The following is a 21,653-nucleotide window of genomic DNA, read 5'->3' as shown; positions in this document are numbered from 1 at the left end:
ATAATAAATTTTGCACAAAATTATGAATAACTAAGTAAATAATAGCATACACTGAACAACACAAATGTTTAATTATGGACAGAGCTGCTGAGGGGCAGGATGTGGGAAGAAACTGGCCTCTCTCCTGTGAGTTCAAATGCCTGAATATTGGAACACTGCAGACTACTTCAGGAAAAAGCTAGCTCTTTCTACTATTTTCTTTTCAAAACAAATAGAAACCCAAAAGCAACTTAGGTTTCAGAAACAACAACTGTGGAAGTGTGTGCGTTTGAATAAACAACAGTGCAGTGTGACTTCACACGGCACAAGCTGGAATCAAATCACAGCGGATTTTAAGAATATAATTGCTTATGTCGTGCTGACTTGTTCTCTCAGCCTCTCCTTGGCTGCCTGGGAGCCTAGTCGCGTGTGCTGTGCTCTTCTGGGCTGTGACTGACAGTGGAGGTGGGGAAGCCCCCGAGCACGAGGACTTGGAGCCTCACAGCCTCACAGGCTGAACAGCCTGCTTGGGGGGCGCACCCGGGCCCAGCATTGGGACAGGCGAGCACCACTGTCTGTGGTCATCCCGCAGAAGGGGAACCTGGAATCTGGAGAAGTGGTGTCCAGGCTGGGCCACTACAAAGGCAAGGCCACGCAGCCTGTCTTCCTCATCCTGCACTCTCAGTACCACGTGGACGCTTCCCTGGAAAAGGACTGCACTGTGAGCCTGCTGGGTCTCCATCTTGTAAATGTGGGGTTTAAGTTGAATAAACAGCTCCCAGATGGCTGCAAAGTCAGTACAACCTGCTGAGGGAAGCACCTCATCGAGGTCGACCAGCGCTGTCTCACCGAAGACAAAAGAGGGAAGGTGGAAAGGGGAGGCTGTGTGGGATTTCCAAGAGGAGCCCGAGGCCAACTTCTGGAAAATCGCCCAACAGACGCCAAGCAGCAGGAAGACCATTACTAGATCTTCATCTGCCATGCCAGTGTCATCCACTATGTCGCGTCCCAGGCACACCAGTTCCCTCCAGAAGGTTGACTCCACCTTGCACAAGACTATGTCATCATTACCCATCTGGTGGCCCAGTAGTGCTCAGTACCCTCAGGGACACGGGGTTCAGGTGCTTGACAAGATGTCCCATGCCTGAGGGCCGCCCCGAGGCCCCGCTCTGCTCCTTAGCCCTGTGCCCAGCTCCTCCAGTGTGGAAGCCACCAAGAATGTCTTCTTTCCATGGGCCATGCTGCAGTTACATTTCATTTCTCCAGAACTTAGTGGTGGAAAAGTAGACATGTCTAAAATGCAGCATTTCAGTACTTATTTCTGGTCAAGGATGGACAAGGGAAACATTGAGACCAAATCAGACTGATTTCCTTCACATGGTTTTCTGCCTTACTCTCATCTACCAGGACGAGACTGTGGGGGTTAAGGAGGCCTGTTTCGAGGACTGGATGAGGCCTGAAAATGCCATCACTGTGGGGACCAGAAGCAGATGGCACTAAGAGGTCTTTGGTTATGACCACAGCTAGCCATGTGACCCACCTCACCTCCCTTTCTGGGTTCTGTCAGCAAAGCCCTTCAGGCACGAGGGACAGGGAAAAGAAAGGAGGAGGAGGGGGGGACCAGATAATTTTCTTCATAGCATTTCACTTCATACATTCTTTTCATTTCATAAAACCCTTTTGTCACTTAAATTTCTGTCAATTGAAGATTTTCTTCATCTGGGTAAAAAATAATGCTTTGTGCTTTTATGTTTTAGTTTATTCTTCATTTAATTTTTAAAATACCACTACAGTTGAATATTAAAACAAAAATAATTGCAAGTAGTGAACATATTAATGATTATAATCCTTTATTCATTCACTACTGCATATAAAATGCCAGCTATTCACTGGCCCCATTAGGGGTCTGACACTGAACACCAGCCCTAGGATTATGTTCCGCATTCTCATAAGTTTCTCCATCTTTCCTGATTTGAATCAAAGGCCACCAGTTCTACTTGTTCCATTTCCTCAGTCTCTTCTACTTCCTTCTACCTCTCAGGTAGAAATTTTTCCAGCAAAGAGAGTTTATCAGGAGAAAGAAAGTCATTCTTGGGAAAGTTTACCTCAAATTAATTGATTATGTGGCCCTTTTCATATGACCTACAATAAATGGGCATGACTTTATTCAGCACAAACTTAAGAACTATTAGACACTTTCCTTAATCTTTTTTGTGTTTTTTTTTGTTTTTTTTCTTCTTCCCGCATGACACTTCAAGCCACTTTTAGGAAAAATCAATAGACTCCCTTTAAATCACCAATGGTAAAACTCCAGGAAAGCATTGTTTTGATTTTTAGGAGATTTAGTAAACACCATAAATCATTTCAAGCATACTTCAGATTCCAGTCATGTATTGTTACCATTCTCTTTTTATAGCAGTACAAAGTATATATTATATGATTAGTGTTCATTTAATGGCGAACATCATAGCATAATCAAATTTATTATGATTACCTTTTTAGATAGAATTTGTTTGAAGAATGTATAGCCATATAGAAAACATGTTCCTTGTCCAGAAATTAATTCTAAACAATAATAACCCAAACAAAAACTATTGCAAATTTTAGTTGATTGGAATGCCAAATTAATAATCCAAAACTCTGATTTGTGATTAAAGACTATGCTTCCAAAATTTCTACAACTGAAGATATGTAAGCTTATTGATTATCTACACTACTAGCAGCTAACACAGGCTGCAATAGTTGCACAGATGGCTAATTGGCTTTAGTTGGTGGAGGGTCATTTTAATTAAATTTTATTATAAAAAAAACTTCAAAGCTATAACACACAGCTAATAATAAATATGGCCCTTCACAGATGACCTGATTTCTATCATTCCCTATCCCACCAGGCTTAATAGAAAAAGTGACAACCGAACTATCCACATCCATCTACCAGCTAATTGATGTCTATTGCAGCAGCTTTTACGCAGATTTCCAGCCTCTAAATGCATCTGGTAGTGTTTCCTTTGTAAATCCTGGTCTCCATTCCCACCTTAGCTTCACAGTATACGCAGCTCACAACATTCCAGACACCTGGGTGCACAGGTGAGTGGTGGTGAGTTTTTTACAAAAGTGTTAATATTTACATAGCTTCTCATTAGAATATAATTTGTCTTGTTTGCAGGAGCAAATATTTCATAAAATTTTGAAATATAATCATCATAAACCTTATTCTTAAAATCATTTTTAAAAATTTTATTCCTAATACATATTCCTTTTCCCTCAAGTCTTCTCCCATTCTCCATATTAAAAATAACTGCATATTGTCAATATATCATTATGGGAACAGAAAATGCTCATTCTACTTAGTGATTATCCTAACATTTTCTTTTTTATGTTTAAATCTAAATGACTAATGCCAATTAAAAGAAGACACAAAGAGAGAGCTGGCATGCACACATACAGGAAAATGGACAGTAATTAAAAATAGAGAAAAAAATCACTCTGATCCCCATCAGTTGTAAGTGATAAATATTTTGTGAGATTAATACCTTGATAAAGTGGGAATTAGCCAAGAGTTATTAGAGTTACAATAGAAAGTAACCACAATTATGCATGGAACATCATCAGAATTTAGTTTGACTCTATTATGTACTATTTTCTTGAATAACATAGGGTAATATTATAATAATTTTTTAAATCCCTTATGGGTTAAATCTATAAGATAATACTGATTAAATCAATTAAAGCTGATAAGATAATAGTAATTTATTAATGAATTCATTGTATCCACTGCATTTAGCATCTCAAAGAAAAGCTAAAAGAAACAATTTTAGTAAAAATAAATAATTGTTACATTGGCCTGTATTTTTACAAATAACTGAACTGTATGTATATTTATAGAGTTAATTTAATGGAAGTTTTACCTTTTTATATAAAAACAAACATTATCTACCTATGTATCTCTCTATACACATTTCTTTAGCACTCATACGATGATTTCTTTATGCTTTTTCTCTTTCTTAATTTTATAAAGAATTTTAAAGGGCTGATGTATAACATAATAAATTGCTATTCTAAGGAATGTTCTCATTTTTATTCACTAATATACTTAATTTTAATTCACATTAAAAAGACTACATAGTCAGATAAATAGACATAAAGCTATATGCTGTTGTACAGCATGCTGTAACAGTTTTGTTCATATTTTTCTATTATTTTTTATTCTGTTTCATTTACTTCTGTTCTAATCTTTATTGTTTCCTTCCTTTTATTAACTTTGGGCTTAGTTTGTTCTTCCTTTTCTGGTTCCTTGAGTATAAAGTTATGTTGTTTATTTGTGATCATTTTTCTTTAATGTAGGCATTTACTGCTCTAAACTGGTCTCAGTCCTGCTTTTGCTGCATCCCATAAGTTTTTGTATAGTGTGTGTTCATCTTCATCTTTCTCAAGATATTTTTTAATTTCCTTTTTGATTTCTTGTTTGACCCACTGGTTATTCAAAAGTGTTAATTTTCAATAACTTCTGAATTTTCCAATTTTCTTTCTACTACTGATTATTAGTTCATTTTCTTTTGGTCAGAAGATATACTTGGTATGATTTCAATCGTCTTAAGTTTGTTAAGACTTGTTTTGTGACATAACATGTGATCTACGCTGGAGAATGTTGCATGTGCACTGGAGAAGAATGTGTATTCTCCTGCTGTGGGGTGGAATGTTCTGTACATATCTGTTAGGTTCATTTGGTCTATAGTGTTGACTAAGTCCTTTGTTTCCTTACTGAGCTTCCTTTTGGTTCTATCCATTTTAACCAGTACTGAGATCATCTGGTATTATTGTGTTGCTGTCTATTTCTCCCTTCAATTCTGTCAATGCTCGCTTAATATATTTGCTCCAATATAGGATGCATAATATTTACAATTGTTGTATCTTCTTGACACATTAACCCCTTTATCATTATTTAATGTTTTTGTCTCATTTGACAGGTTTTGACTTAAAGTCTGTTTTGCCTGTTGCAAATATGGCCACTTCTGCTCTTTTTAGATTGCCATTTGATGGAACATTTTTTTGTGTCCTTTCACTTTCAACCTATGTGTGTTCTTAAATCAAAAGTGACTCTCTTATAGACAGCATATAGTTGAATCTTGCATTTTTATCCATTTAGCTATGCTATTTCTTTGATTGTGGAGTTTAATTCATTTACATTTAAATAATTAATGATAGGGCAGTACTTTATATTGCCATTTTTTTTATTGTTTTCTATTGTTCTTGCAGCTTTTTTGTCCCTCTTTTGCTCTCTTGCTCTCTTCCTTTGTGTTGACTTGATTTTTGGTAATAGCATGCTTCAATTCCTTTCTCATTTTCTTTTGTATATCTTCTACCAGTAGGTTTTTTTCTTTGTGGTATCATGGGCCTAACATAAAACATCTTATATTTAAAACACTCCATTTTAAGATGACAACAACTTAGCTTCAATAACATACAAAAATTCTACTCTTTTCTTCTCCCCTCACCACAGTTATTGATATCACAAATTACGCCTTTTAATACTTTACATATTTTATAATTATAGTTTTTAATGCTTTTTCCTTTAAATTCTATACCAGAGTTAAAAGTGGCTGATGCACCACCATTACAGTATTACAGTATTCTGTATTTGTTTATATATTTATCTTTACTTGTGAGTTTCACACATTTATATGCTTTCATGTTGCTCTCTATTATCCTTTCATTTCAACTTGAAGGACTCCCTTTAACATTTTTTGTAAGTCATGTCTGGTGGTGATGAACTCCCTCAGCTTTTGTTTATCTAGGAAAGTATTTATTTCTCCTTCATTTTTGAAGAACCCTTTTGCCAGATGTAATATTCTTGATTGACTTTTTTTTTCTTTCAGAACTTTGAATATATTATCCCACTCCCTTCTGGCCTGCAAGGTTTCTGCTGAGAAATATGCTGGTAAATTTATGAGATCTCTATTTTGAAATGGCAGGTCATTTTTCTCTTGTTGATTTCAAAATTTTCTCTTTGACTTTTAATAATTTGATTTTAATGTGTTTTATTCTGGTCTTCGTTAGGCCCACCCTAGTTTGGTCCATTGGGTTTCTTGAATCTAGATGTCCATTTCCTCCCCTATAATTGAGAAGTTTTTAACTATTATTACTTCAGATAAGCTTTTTGCCTTTGTCTTCTCCTTCTAGGACTCACATAATGTGTATATTGATCCAGTTGACAGTTTACCATAAATCCTGTAGGCTTTCTTAATTCTTCTTCATTCTTTTTTTCTTTTTGTTCCTTTGACTGGATAATTTCAAGTGATCTATATTCAAGTTCACTGATTTTTTTCTCTGCTTGATGAAGTCAGCTCTTGAATTCCTTTAGTGTTTTTTTGTTTGTTTGTTATTTCAATTTAGTTATGGTAACTAAATTTCCAAAATTTTTGTGGTTTTTTAAAATATTTTATCTTTGTTAATATTCTCATTTTGCCCCATGCATCATTTTCATGAGCTTGCTGAACATTATCATAATGGTTACTTCAAATTCTTTGTCAGGTAACTCATGTATGTCCATTTCTTTAAGGTCAGTTTCTAGAGATTTATTTTGTTCCTTTTGTTGATCCATAATTCCCTCTTTCTTTCTTCATGTGATTGTTACTTTTTATTGGTATCTCTGCACTTGAAAAAATAGCCCCCTCTCTCAGTCTTTATGGATTGGTTCCATACAGTGAAAAAATATCACTAATCAGCCTAGCTAGACATTCTAGGGGTTTTTTCAAACCTATTCTGTGGGTGCATCTGCTCTGGATTTTTGTGTTTAAATTCCCAATTAGAGAAGTTTGCTTCTTTCTTTAGGAGCTTGTAACTCTCATTCTGTTTAGTGACTGTCTGTGCCACTGCAGGTTTATTGGTGCTCCTGTAAGCTGTACAATTCTTTTTTTGTACTCAACTATTCCCAGAAATCTAGGGTATGCCAGGTCCCATCAGTGTTCTGAGTGGAGTGAGACAGCAACCAGTTGTTCATACATCTCCATGAAAAAACCAGATGTGCATTCCAGTCTTCCCATTCCCCTCTCCCTCCACCCCCACCAATGGGAAGGCCACCAAGCTTTATCAGCCTCTCTCTGGTGTCTCACAGACCCTCTGGAGTAGCTGCAAGCTGCCTGGCACTTTTTTGTTCTGATTAGCCCATGGTCCCCAGACATGTAGAGTATATCAGATCCTGTCACCTCTTTTAAAGAGATATGACAGAAACCAGTCCCTCAGGCAATCCTCCAGAAGCTGGAACACTGGACACATTCTCCAACTCTTTCTCTCCCCAGGGAGAAGCCAGGAGTTGGGGTTCTTCTCCTATTTATTTTGCACTGAGTTGGGGGGAATGACAGTTATAAGTGAGAATGTACTAGTTCAGACTACCACCTTTGTTCTCAGAGGCCCCGATCTGACATCCGTTCCTATACAGCACTTAGTTTCAGGCAAAATAGAAACTAGTCCCGTGGATAGCTCCCTAAATGCCTGAATGCTCGAGGTATGTCGTAGTCTTCTCTTTCCCACCCAAGGAGAAACTGGAAGTTCAGAGTTTCCTTCTGAGCTGCTGGGGGAGGAGCTCTGGAAAACGAATACCATGAATTTCCCTATTGATTTCTATGTGGCTGGTTTTGCACTTGCCTGCAGTGCAGGAGCCTCTTAACTTTTTCTGGATTTTTCACAAAAGGACTAGATCTATGTATTACTGTTGAATTGGAGTCTCTCTGGGGGATGGAGGATCTGGGGCGTCCTATTCTGCCATCTTGCTGACATCACCAAGATAAATTCTTAAAGTAGCCTTTAAAGCATACTTATACAATCAAACAAGTGATCATTTGACTTTTACCTATGAAAATAAATGACCCATATAGAAAACTGTTTCCTTGACAGTGTTTAGCTTACTGAATCAATGTTGTTTCTTTTTAGCTATAAAGCATTTTCTTTTTCCTGTCGGCTTACATATGCTGGAAAGAAACTGTGCCAAGTGAGAAGCTACAGAAATATTCCAGTCAAAAAACTGTTTTTCTTCTTGGTCAACTGGAATGAAATGTAAGTTTAATCTTTATTCTGGCAGGAACATTTATCTAATAAAGATCAGGAGCTTCAGGTTTTTTTTTTGTTTTGTTTTTTGTTTTTTTTTCAGTGTTGTGATAAATACACTAGGGCTAATGGATAACTGACTATTCAATTTAACAGATTAAAAATCCATTTAAAAACCTAGACGAGTGTCCAATCCATATTATCCAACAAATCAAAGAGGGAAATTGGAAACAAAGGAGAGTTATTCATCATTCACAGGCTGTGGATAAAAGTATTTCCCTCAATTTAGAGTTGCAGGGAGGTAGATTCCAGATATAACAAACAATAAATAAATTACCAAATAACATATGTAATATAATCTCCATTTTCCAACAAAAGCCTAATTTGTTTAAACAATCAACTTTTTTGACAATAATTATCTATGGACTGTGTAAACTGTCATCTAATTTGGGGTGACTAGCTCCTACTTCTCCATTTTATAGATTTATTCTATCAATAAGGAAAAGTATCACCTGACACTGTCCATGCCTGCCTCCTCTCTTCTGTTCCCCCCACCTCAAGCCCTCACCTTACTCAGAGTCTCAGAGGGCTCATAGGCACCATGGCCCTTTCATGGTTACTTATTCTTTTCCTTGCTGTTCCTATGACACTACTCCACTATTCCAGCCATTTCTCTGGTGTCTCCATGGCTTACTTATAGCCAATTTTCTTCCCACCTAAAGTAGAAGAAAAAAAAAGCTCCCCAATCCACTTGCCATCAGCCCTTTCAGAAGGCCTGGCTTTCTTGGGAAAATTTTAACTCCCAATATTATACTTTCCTATTGATAAATTGTCAACATTTCTAGGAGTCTTATAATGATGTTAGATAACACCATTTATCCCACTCTTAGTGTTATCCCAATCAATGGAGACATGTCCTGAGACACAACATCTATCCTTTAATTCTTATATACTTCATGGTTCTTCCCATCCCAAAGTAAATCCTCCTTATTCCAGGAGTGTGACAACCTTTATCTCCTCTTCTCATGTTAAGGTTCTTAATTCCTTTGACCAAATATCTGACTTTCAATTTCAAAACCGCATTGCGTTGCACAAAATCAGTTCTATTTGTAAAATTCTTCAGTGGTTCCCCAATTTCTATAAGGTAATGTAAAAATAATTTAGCATAGCACATAAGCCCGTCTGTGGTTTGACCCCTGCCTATCTCTGAACCTTTATCTCTGGAGTTAGCCCCACTCCTGCCCCTGTACCCAGCCACTCTCTGCATCTGATCTACTTACCCTAAATATGAATCAAGAAATTACAACTCTACTAAGGGTCCACAGTCTGTCAAGAGCACAATGCCTTTACTGCCCACCTTGGGAACACCTAATTGTACGTCAAGATGCTCTTCCACCTTCTCCATAAACCCTTTCTGTTTTATTCAAAACAATTGGCCACATTTTTGTTCATTGATTGGTTTAAACCTCAAACTACTCCCGTATGGTCCATTATTGAATGTGTTTGTTCATATTTCTGTTCATTTCTGCTAAATGATAAACACATCTTTTGTTTTTAACTTAAAAAATGTTTCATTCTATCTCTAGCAGCTAACACAGCACCAGACAGAATAAGAGTCCAGTAAGTGTTACTGGGCAAATGAATGAATTCCATGTTATTAGTGACTCCTCAAAAATGTTATTAACCAGCTCAATTACTAAAATTATTTCTGAATTAATTAAAACTTATTCCTGGTTGTTTCAAAAACACAGATTCACTTTCAAATAACAGCTGTGTTCCATCAATTAAACAAGTCAAGAGAAAAACCTAAAGCTAAAGTCAATTTCAAAAAAAATCTCAAAATAAATAGAAAATCATTCATGTTGTTAAAATAACTACACTAATATACTTTTTCTCTTCCATCAAGACCACATGAGTATTATATTTCTTTGTGAAAATTTCTTTGGTACTCCCAGTAATTACTCAGTCCAAAATTATTTTCATTTTATATTATGTCCATTAAAAATATTTATTTACCATTTTCTGGGTGCCTATAGCATTCTTCATATATTTTATTAATACGTGCCATTACATTATAATTGATCATACATTTAATTACTGGACTGTTTACTTAAGGACAGAAACTGTGTTGTTTAATAATATGTGGCATAGATTTTGACTACCTATTATATTCCAATCATCACAGTATAGCCCAAATGTATATTATCTCATTTCAGCAAGAAAAATACATAGCAGGTATTGTCATTTCCATTTTACAGATCAGAATATTGATGTTTATGAAGATTAATTAACTTGCCCCAGATTCCACAACCAATAAATGGCAGAACTAGTGCTCAGACCCACTCTGATTCCAAAGCTGATATGTCACTGTGATTTCCAACTGTTTCTTACAACACATAAAATCTTAGGCAGAGTATTTATATTCTACAAATAGTTCTCATATCTTAAGTTAAAAAACAAAACAAAACTCTACTACATTCTTCTATCAACAGCTACCTTTTTTTTTCATTTTTCTCTCTGCTTTGCAGCAAAACCTTTCCGAAGAGTTTTCTATAATTATTTTCTTCATTTTTTCCTCTGCTCTGAAACATATTCCAGTCAGGCTTTCATCACTTCTGCTTCTCTGAAATTGCCCATTAGAGTCACCAGTGACATGCATAGCAAAATCTAATGTTTGTTTCTCATTTTTCATCTTATATAATCAATTAGGAATAACCGTCACTGTTGATCTCACCCTCCATCTTGAAATAAGCTGTCCACTTGCTTCCCACATTTTTTTTATCTTTCTTCCTCCCTCATTGGACATACTATCTCCTCCATCTTCTTTTCTTCTTCCAGACTGATAATGATCTTAGCCCTTAAGCCTCTTCTCTGTTGTATCTATCCTTACTCTTCTAGTTTTTTCTTATAGTCATGTAGCTTTAAGTGCCATCTATATGCCAATAACTCCCAAATTTATATCGCCACCCTAGGCATCAGTCACAAACTCAACATGTCTAAGACTAAACTCTTGATCTTACATCCAAACTTGTTCCACGCATGGATAGCCACTCCAGATGATCATTTCCAGTTCCAATTGTTCAGGTCAAATTCTTAACCAGAATCTCCTTCTCTAGAACCATGTGTCCACGAAATCCTACTGTCTCTCTCCTCAAAATATTCCCAGAATATTACTTCTCATCATTTTCATTGATCTAGGCTACCATCATCTCTCCCCTGTTTTACCACAGTAGCCTTGCAATGGTCTCCCTACTTCCCTTAGACTTTTATAATCTTTCTTACACAGCAGCTAAAGGGACTTTTCTCAAAATGTAAGTCAAGCCATGTCATTATTCTGTTTAAAAATCTGTTTCACTCAAACAAAAGTTAAAATCTGTATAATGGTCTATTGTTACATGTCAGTATTAGTAGGAGAATTCTAAATGATGTAAGCTTTTAAATCTCCCATTTTACTATCAAAAACTTACTCTGGTATTAGGAAAATTGTCTCATATAGAAGAAAAATGTGTTTAAGAAAAAGTTAATGTTTATTCATTTTTTTCAGTAGTAGAGTAGGACAGACATGGTTAAAATTTCAGGTCTGTGCCAGCTGCTTGAATAACAAGAAACAATGTGACTTCACTTATTGAATTGCTTCTTACAGTATTTGTCTTCCTTTTTTTCATCTAAAAGTTTATTCCTTTGATTTTTCAATAGCCATGTAGAAAGTTACAAAAAGGTTTCTCAGTGAATGTGAGACTATTCTGGCTTTAAAAATCTATATGTATTTAAGAAATGAATAAATAACTATTTAGAAAGCATGTATTCTTAGCCCAGATGAATTTATTTTTATTAATAAAAATGAGAGAATCAAGGTTGGCAGTAACTATCCACTGTAACTTATTGAATTTTTGTCATTTTTGACATGAAAATCTCACTAATAAGTGAAGTTATACATGAAGAAGCCAGACTCACTTGAGAGAAAAAAAAAGACCATTCTAGATTATGTGATGAATAAAGTGAATTGTCTATGTACTTTTCTCAGAATATTGTTTTCTAAATCTCCATCTGATTATAGCCAACTTACTCTTTAAGACCCATTTCGAGTTATTTCCTGCCTTCCCCCATTCTCTGAGAAAATGTTAACCACTTTTTCCTCTGTGCTTACAAATAGTAAATGCTCAAGTTATTGTAATTTTTAAAAATAAGCTTACATGTAAAAATTATAATTATAGCAATCTCCATTGATTTAGTAACCAGTCTCATTACTCCACATATTTATGCTATATTCCCATTTTTGTAAGATTAAACACAAAAGTTCAAGAGGATGCATCAATTCAAATATTTAAATAATTTTATCATGTAGCATTATACTATAAGGAAATATTTATGAAAACACCATTGTAATTGGGTAGATAATTTGCTTTCTTTTATTTTAGGATCAATTTTCCTCTTGAATTAAAGTCACTTCCGAGGGAATCCATGCTCACTATAAAACTGTTTGGGATTATCTGTGCAACCAACAATGCAGAATTACTGGCCTGGACTTGTCTTCCACTGTTTCCAAAAGAGTAAGTATATAATGTGTAATTAATAAAGTTCCCATCTCAGTAAAAACCTCCTTGGAACTAAATATTTTGCAGTATATGGCATAATGAGAAAATCAAGAAGATGTTTTATCTTAAAATTGAGGTAGCTCAATATAAATCAAGACTAATGAAAGTGAGACTGAAAAGCAAAATGTAGAAATGGCTTTGAGAACAGGCCTCATGTTCAACTTGTCCACTGGGTCATTTACAATAATGAAAAAGTACTGGCATGACCCATTACTATTGATTTTCCTTCTCTAACTAACCAACTTCTCTGCATTTAATACTTCAAAATTATTTAGCTCAATACTGCAATCTAGAAACAATGTAAATCATGGAATTCTGGCTGAAGTAAAATTATGCAATGCAACTCCTTTACTGACCTTTTATTGCCAAGAAGAAATATTTGGGGATGTCATCAAAATGGCAGCGTGAGGTGAGCCTCTGGAAATCTCCCTTGGAATTTACAACAAATGGAACAACTCTAACTCCACAAAGGACTCCCTGCACAGCAGACAGGCAAGACGAAGAGGCCCAACTACTGAATTCACCTAAAGGTGGGCGAATCGCGCGAGCGGGGGGGAGGGAAGGGAGAAAAGCAGATACGGAGCCACACGGGCACAAGATGCAGACCTAGCTCAGTGCTCTGAGCTCCCTGCTTCTTGGAACTATCGCAGCTGCGTGAGAGGGAAGAACTCGGACTGCTAGGGCTCCATTTATGGCCCACAGGGCTGAGGGGACAGCATATCACATGGCTGAAACCAACGCTCATGGCAGAGACCTCGGAGCAAAGACTGAGGGAAGAAGGCTGAAAATGGTGGTTTAAGCCCTCACTGCCGAGCAGAGAATGGATGCCTTAGGCACTGAGACTAGCGGCCCCCTCCCTACCCTCCCAGAGCTCACCCTGGCCCCACCGGCCCAGTGCTAGAAGCAGAACAGTAGTAGTGTCAGATCAAAAGAACATAATGTTTGCTGTTCTGAGAACTGTGGACCGCAGACACAGATTTGCAGCCGAACTAGTTCTGACAAAGGGGAGGGAGCTGTGGAAGCAGGACCAGCTGTGGTGGTGGTCGCCGCCATTGCTCTGGGCCACCTCTCACAACTCACCCCACCCGTGGCCCCACCTATCTGGGCAGATCCCTGCAGGAGTAAACAGAACTGCTGAAACACACGGGCTCTGAATCTGGTGCAGGAAGAGCTTTGGAACTTCAAAAGCTCTCTGCATACCCACATGGACACTGCACTCTGTGACCCAGGTGAACTATTAACAGTGGAGAAGCCGTCTCCCAGGGAATCTCCCCATTGTGTAAGAAGCTGGAATAGTGCAGAGAAAACATAGCACTACAGTGTGAGAGAGGAAAAAAGGCTGTAATCGGAGAGAAAATAAAACATTCTACCAACAAGTACTGGAAAACAAAAGAAAAACCTCTTCCTATCAACCTGTTGCAGAAGTCACTCCTGTAGATGTCTAGGAAGAGAAATAATACATCAGTAATTGCCATGAATAACCGAGGCAGCAAGACAGCTCAGAAAGAAAGTGAAAAGTCTCCAGAAAAAGAACTTAAAGGTATGGAAATATGTGACTTGAATGACAGAGAATTCAAGATTGCAGTTCTGAAAAATCTCAACGAGATGAAAGAAAACACAGAAAGACAGTTTAATGAACTCAGAAACACAATCAAAGAACAACATGAGCATTTTATGAAAGAGATTGAAAATTTTAAAAAGAACCAAATAGAATTTCTGGAGGTTAAGAATGCAATAGAAGAAATTAAGAATGAAATAACCAGCTTAGGTTGACCAGATGGAGGAAAGAACCAGTGACATCAAAGACAGAAACCTGGAAATGACACAGATGGAAGAAGATAGAGACTTGAGACTTAAAAGAAATGAAAGAACTCTACAAGAACTTTCTGACTCCATCAGAAAGAGCAACATAAGAATAATGGGCATACCAGAAGGAGAAGAAAGAGAGAAGGGAACAGAGAATATATTCAAACAAATAGTCGAGAACTCCCCAAACTTGTGGAAAGAACTGGTTCCTCGAATCCAAGAAGCAAATAGAACACCTAATTACCTCAACCCCAACAGGCCTTCTCCAAGGCACATTGTATTGAAGCTGTCTAAAATCCATGACAAAGAAAGAATCCTCAAGGCAGCCAGGGAAAAGAAGACGGTAACCTACAAAGGAAAGCCCACTAGATTATCATCAGATTTCTCAGCAGAAACTCTGCAAGCCAGGAGGGAGTGGAACCATATATTCAAACTATTGAAAGAGAGAAATTATGAGCCAAGAGTATTCTTTAAAGTTTCAAATGAGATCTAATCTAGCATGTTTGTATAATATTTCTAGCTATTCACTGAAAAAATTTCATCCATTTCATTCCTTTCTATCATCTGACGCACTACTTTGTACGTAATAGGAAATCAATAAATGTTAAATGTGTAATATGTTTGGAACATTTTTGTCTTTCAAACTAACCTTTGAGATCTTTTTTTAGATGATTATACTAGTAAAAGTACTGTGTCCATGTTGTTTTGTCATATATCACTCACCCCTGGTAAACATTTTACATGCAAGTGATCATAGACAGTGGTCATCTTTAAGTAATGCCATTTGGGACTAAATCATAGGCGAGGTGGTGTTTTCCTAAAGGAAAGTGTCACAGTTGTGGATGATGAGACATCACATCAGAGCACATAACTTATTTCAAAGAACACTTCAAAAAGCATTTCTAAATACATTTCCAAAACACCATTTCTCATGAAAATCAGCAAATCTGCCTCTCTCCTGGGTAAGACAATTTAAAGAAATTCAATTCTTTTTGAGAAATCAGAAGTCCATCATTGGGGCAGCTGGGGAGATGTTATGACTCCCACTGTGCTGCTCATTGTTCCAAGCTACAGAGATTCTAACTCAATTCATTTGATGCTGATATTTCCAGATTAAATAGGCCACTTAATATAATTTTCTTTCACAGAATGATCCTTGCCCATAATCATTTGGCATTGAATCTGTTATTTATTGCAGTTTGAATTGCCCATACCTAGCCACGGAGAGTTGTAATAAGCACTAATGTTTTTATTTTTTCCAAAGTATATACCACCTGAAAGTATGCAGTATATAGGCCCCCTATTTCATCATGATTTCCAGAAGTCAGTTTCAGAAGAACAAGTGGTGACTAAACTCATATGTATCAGTTATGGCTGCATCAAGAATGTCCACAATAAAAATAAACTGACATTTTCAAGCACACAAACTCACCTTCAGGCCTATGAAAAATAAGTCACAAGTTCAAAAGCAAAATTTTGCCCACAGAAGTTTTATAATCCTCTCTTTTGCAGACAGCACTTTCACTGCATCTGTACTGTATTCACAATGCCTCCTCACTGCAATAAGAAAGTGTTATTCTTACCTCAACAACTTTTATGACCTCCCTTTCCTACTCAAATTCAAAACCAATAGTGTGGTATGGTAGTTACTTCGCATTTCTAAAGTGGGATAAATTCCTAAAATACAGAGATCCTCAACCCTGAATGAACAATCTCTTGGGGAGACCATCAACACTCTTTTAATCTTAATTCCACAAATCATCATCCTCATATTTTCTATGTACGGAAGTCTATGGAAATTTATTCTCTCCGCCCTGCTTGCAATATCTAAAAAGGTGTTTAGGTGCAGTCTATTATCAGAAAGTAAGTGAGCTGGTACCAAGCACACAGAGAACCCGAAGAATGGTGCCAAACCTCTTTTCCTCCTTGGATTGCCTTAAAGTATATATTATAGCAGCCTTAGTTAGTTGGACAGCTAGCAGTTCATTCTCCCTATGCCTTTTTGCCTGATGCATCCTCTTATACACATACTTGATTCAATTGTTCTGACTTCATTCTGCCCTCTGTGTGTCAGGGTTAAGGCCATGGTGACTGTTGATCCAGACAGTATCCAAGGCGAGAAATGACAGATACTGACAGTTATTCTTGAGTCACCTCATCCTCTGTAGCAATCAGCTTAGATCACTCAGTTTTTAGAATGAAGCATGGCCAAGACATAGAAGGCCATAAATATAACTCATTACATAACGTAGATGCAAAGAAAAATGCAATTAATATGTCACAATTTTCCTCATGACATCCACCCTGCAACTAATAAGGAGGAAAAACTTTCCATCGATGACAAAATAACTAGTCAAGTCAGTAGTTTAAATACTTCTTTTAGAAGTATGCTGTCTCTTTTGGATAAAATGTTTAGCCATTCAGTTATCCTCCTGACACCCTGATTCTCTTCCTAAGAGGATATCTGGATCAGAAAATAAACAGATTCTTTGTCCTGGTGACTTCTGATTTTCAAATCAATGGCACTTTTTAAGCTGGTGGCTGCTCGTGATAACTAGTTTAACTTGTGATTGGTGTTCTACCAGCTTGATCAGGGCTTACTGACTGGGAGAAGTGAGTTCTTGCAGGTACCATAGATCCATCTGAGGTTTACCTGAGAATCCCATATGACCTCAGCATCTTAAACCTGCTCTATCACAGAGGACCCTTACCCCCACGACGTGACCCCTTCTGGAAACCCCTTCACTCAGGTATCTTTAGCTGTTTCTAGATCACATCTTTTATATATAGAAGCCAAAGAAGGTCCAACAAAGCTACACTCAGGAGTTCCTTCTGCCTATTTGCCACATGGCCCCAAGTTTAAGGTCATGCCAGAAGTTGGTACAGGGGCAGCTCAAAAGGTGATTTCCTTCCAGGATCTGAAATACGGAGTGCAAAAAGGATGACCCTCTGCCTTCAGCATAAGCTGTACTCACTTATCTAACTCTGTCCATCTGCATTCCAGAAGAGGGGGAAATTGGGACATCTATGTCTGCCATGCTTAGTTCCCTCTTTCTCTGTCTTCTGTTTCCCACCATCCCAAATAGCCAGAAAGTGGTGGCCTTTTCTTTGTGACATTCTCCATCCAATATGCCACATCCTCACTTCTGTTGACCCTTTACCATGGACAAGAATATTTTTTTTTTATGAATGCTGAGGAGAACATTAACATCTCCAAGTTTGGTGTCAAACCTTCTCCTTTTTGCATTCTGACTGAAAGTAATCCAAAACTTCTCCCAAGCACATGGATACTTTAGACCATGTTGGCGTAGGTTATATATTCCAAAAGGCAAAAGGGGAAAACACATTAATAATTTTATAATCTTTACCCCAGTAAGCTTATTTTTAGCTTGCCAATACTGACCCTCTGGTATTATAATACCAAAACAAAACAAAACAAAACAAACAAACAAACAAAAAACACAAGTTTCTCCAGATGAGGAAGAGATGGAACAGAAGGATAAGAAGACTCAAAATTCATTCTGCGAGGAGAATATTATTGGGTCATGTAAGAAATCTGTCCAATAATGTTTATACATTATACTTCTTTGGTCAGATATTTTCTAACAATAGCTTTAGATGTAGAAAATAAAGAAGGCAGCCCTCAGAAAAACTAAAGATTTAAAGAAAGCTTTATTTGCTGGATGTTAATCATCATATTTTGTATAGTGTCTGTTAAATGGCAAGACAGAATTCTGTGTTGTTTCCCAAACGTCTCCCCTGATGCTTGAAAGTTCCTTATAAACTTAAATTTAATTTTGTTGACTTTCAGTTCTACACTTTTTTTAATTTGGTATGTTAAAATCAAAGACTGTTCTCAGTGATCATTGGAACAATTCACCAAAAATCTAATTCATATATACAACAAGTTATGGCTTCTTTTTCAATTCCTATAAAGATCTGTGGATTTGGATGTTACCTAAGCTGTTAAAACCATCCATGAGTTCTTCCTGCTTAAAGTCTTTCCTGTATGCACACACGTTTACTATGGTAATTTACAATATATTTTCAAAGATTCAGAATATGAATAATCCTTCTATTTATGCATAAAGAAGCATTTCCTCTGTAAAATCCCAAAATTATTTTGATTCTGTCGATCATATGCTCATTTAAATCTTTTTATTTTTTTAATTTAGAACTCACATCTTTAAAGATGCCCAGGGAATTTAATCACTATGTGGGGGGGCGGGGAGGGAGACAATATTGTAAAGAGTTAATATCTTTATTGACTTAAGGCAGTCATAACTCCAAGAATATAAATTTGAGATTCTTTGTTCTATCTTGTAGCAACATTGTTGGAAATTAACAATAAATGTTACCTGTTACAAACCATTGTGGAAACAATTTTGTCATGTCGAAAATGATTGTAGACATCTATAAACACAGCCATGCATGTGATGTATTAGAAATGAACTATTAACCAGTATCTAGATTTATGGGATATTGTATTTCTCTTCTTGCTACTGAATGAAGCCACTGAGATAGCTAAGTATGTTTATATTCCAAAAGAAAACATTTATAGATAATGACAGTTTCCCTCATGAACTTACTCCTGTATGTCTGTATGTGTTGTCTTGCAGCAAATCCATTGTTGGGTCTATGCTCTTCAGCATAACATCACAGAGTGAGCCTCCCATTGAAATGATAGCTCCAGGAGTGTGGGATGTAAGTCAGCTATCCCCAGTGACCCTGCAGGTAAGTGCCAGGCTATGAGATTAAAGTACGCATGGCTAGTATTGGTTGATAAGTAGCTTGTTGTCAATTACAGAAACAATTTTCTTCCAGGATCACACATTTTAATAGTCTTGTCTTCCTCCAGCCACTGGGATTTGTAAAATCTCTATAGCTTTTATCTTCAATTCAGTACTCTCAAAGTACTTTTCTCCCAGTTTATGTTATAGCAATTTCAAGCTATTTTCCATCCAACACAATTATGAAGGAGAGGGATGGAGTGTTGCCATCAGTAAACTCATTATGCGCATTTATTTTTTTCCATTGTCTAAAAACAGTCATTGGTATATATGACCTTGGTACCTTATTCACACCTGCTTCTGCATTGGGTTATGTTCCTTAAAAATCTCTTTTTATTGTACATTTTCTAAATGACTAACAATTAGTTGAATAATGGTAGAGAAACTGCCAACAAAATCTATTATACTTTCTTTTTCTCTTAAAGTCTCTCTACTTTCTGTGATTTGTGATCATGAATGAAATCATTGGTTAATGATTCCAGGCTTCAGTTCTCACTGCTGAGAGCTCCTTATTTGTTCATGATTGCAAATGATCACATTGGTCAAATACCTGAAGTATGGCCATTCTCACATATGGGAATGCAGGGAATATGGACTTTCCATCCCCATAGGAAACTGGAAACTGCTATCTGGGTAGCACTCTAGAAAAGGATTTCTCAATCTGGACACTATTGACCTTTTGGACCAGATAATTCTTTTTTGTGGGGCTGATATGTGCATTGTAGGATATTTAGCAGCATCTTTTGCTACTCACTAGATGCCAGTAGCACCTCCCCCATTCTGATAAACATGCCTCCAAGAATTGTCACATGTCCTCAAGGGATAAAATTACCCTCAGGTAAGGACTGATGCTCTAGAGGAAGCTAATGGAGTCTCTAGGCTCTTAAATTTCCAGGTTTGGGGTGAAGGACAAAGGTTAGCAAGATGAACAACATATTGAAAATAGAAGACCAAATTAATACTAATAAAAATGTGACTTCCACTCTGAAGGGGGTGGAAGCTCCCACCAAATGATAGCCAAAGATCCACTTCTAATCTACAGACGCAATGATCAAAAAGAGTAGTTGTTCAGGTTAGACCTTGGCACAATCATAGACACTCAACAATTGATGGCGTACTGATTAGTATATGTCCCGTTGTAACAAGAAGACTATCTTTCTTTAAGAGGATGAATGTACCTTTTCTCAGACTATTTCTTGCCAGACACAAACCACCTCAGCTTAACAAAAACCTTCCAAGTCTGATCACTGCCAGAGTTTGTGGATATAAATTCATGATTATAAGGCTCTTTAGTGACAGTGATGGGTGTGGGAGAAGTAAGGAAGACTATCAGATGAGACTCTCCTTGATTCTTCTCAGATAAGGGGAAAAGCTGCTTTAGGAACTCAGATCCTGGTAAGTGGAATCTAAAGGAAAGTTTCAAGTATTCAACAGCAGCATAGATTTCCAAGTAGACATCAGGAGCCATAACTAAATGTATCTTACAAAAGGGAGGTGCATGTAAATATTCAACAGTGTGAAAAAAAGTTAGATCATTTGATTTGTACAAAATAATTTCAAATGGTATAGACAGAACAGGAAACTTCTCAGAACATTTTTAATTGGTGATGAAATATATAAAATAAGAGTTATAAAAGTATTAAAGTTAAAACCCTTAATAACCAGTATTACTCTAATTATATACAGCTAAATTTAGAGCAGAATTTTTCAACATAAATATTATGAGACGGTAAGGAAATCAGAAGCAAGTTCTTCAACCAGTGTTTGTACTAAGGAGTCAGCATCTGTCTCAGAAAAAGACATCAGACTGTGAATTCAGAAATCTAGATTTTAGTCTTAGCTCTTTAACAGAAAACTTTCTGACTGTGAACAAGTCACCTAACCTTCTATTTTCTCCTCTATACAATGAAAGGATTATAGGATGCCTGTCCAAGTTCTTTCAAGTCTGTAATTTTTTGACTGTCTTTATCAGATGGGCAGTTACTGCCATACTGTAGCCAATCCAATATGACAGGAGATAAGATATGTCACAGAACCTGATTCCTTCGAGTCAATCATTTCTGGGGGAGGTCAATGGCTGACATGCTGACTGTAAGCAGTGGATAAGAGTGAAGTAGATTGAGTTCAGAAAAGGAGACAGATTATTGCATGATTTCATCAACCCGAGTCTCCCTCAACTTTCTGCCTCTCCCCTTATAGAATCTAGTAGAGTGGCTGTATCCCATTTTAAGAACTAAGACAGAGTTGTTTTAGTGAAAGTTTCTCTTGTTTAGTTAATGTTTCTCTTAAAGTAGAGAAGTATATGTCTCTACTTCCTTACATCCGTATTCATGTTGCATTCATTATATTCTGGCTTACATGTCCTCACCACACTTAACTGTTGTCAAGTAACTCACTAATTCCTGGTTGCCAAATACAGTGGTGGTTTTCAGACTCGCCC

The 21,653-nt window shown here is 36.8% G+C and overlaps 1 protein-coding gene across 1 annotated transcript in view; it reads left to right on the top strand.

Annotated features, from left to right (window-relative positions):
• Positions 1-21,653, top strand: part of PIK3C2G (phosphatidylinositol-4-phosphate 3-kinase catalytic subunit type 2 gamma) — a 276,245-nt gene that overhangs the window by 73,100 nt on the left and 181,492 nt on the right. The window contains exons 12-15 of the mRNA XM_019744695.2: positions 2,871-3,066; positions 7,909-8,031; positions 12,441-12,572; positions 19,043-19,157. Of these exons, the coding sequence (XP_019600254.2) occupies positions 2,871-3,066; positions 7,909-8,031; positions 12,441-12,572; positions 19,043-19,157 (566 nt within the window). The remainder of the gene's footprint in view (positions 1-2,870; positions 3,067-7,908; positions 8,032-12,440; positions 12,573-19,042; positions 19,158-21,653) is intronic.

The sequence above is a fragment of the Rhinolophus sinicus genome, linkage group LG02 (assembly GCF_036562045.2).
Source record: "Rhinolophus sinicus isolate RSC01 linkage group LG02, ASM3656204v1, whole genome shotgun sequence".
Lineage (NCBI taxonomy): Eukaryota > Metazoa > Chordata > Mammalia > Chiroptera > Rhinolophidae > Rhinolophus > Rhinolophus sinicus.
The sequence above is the reverse complement of the archived record's forward strand: the minus strand, read 5'-3'. Positions and strand labels throughout refer to the sequence as shown.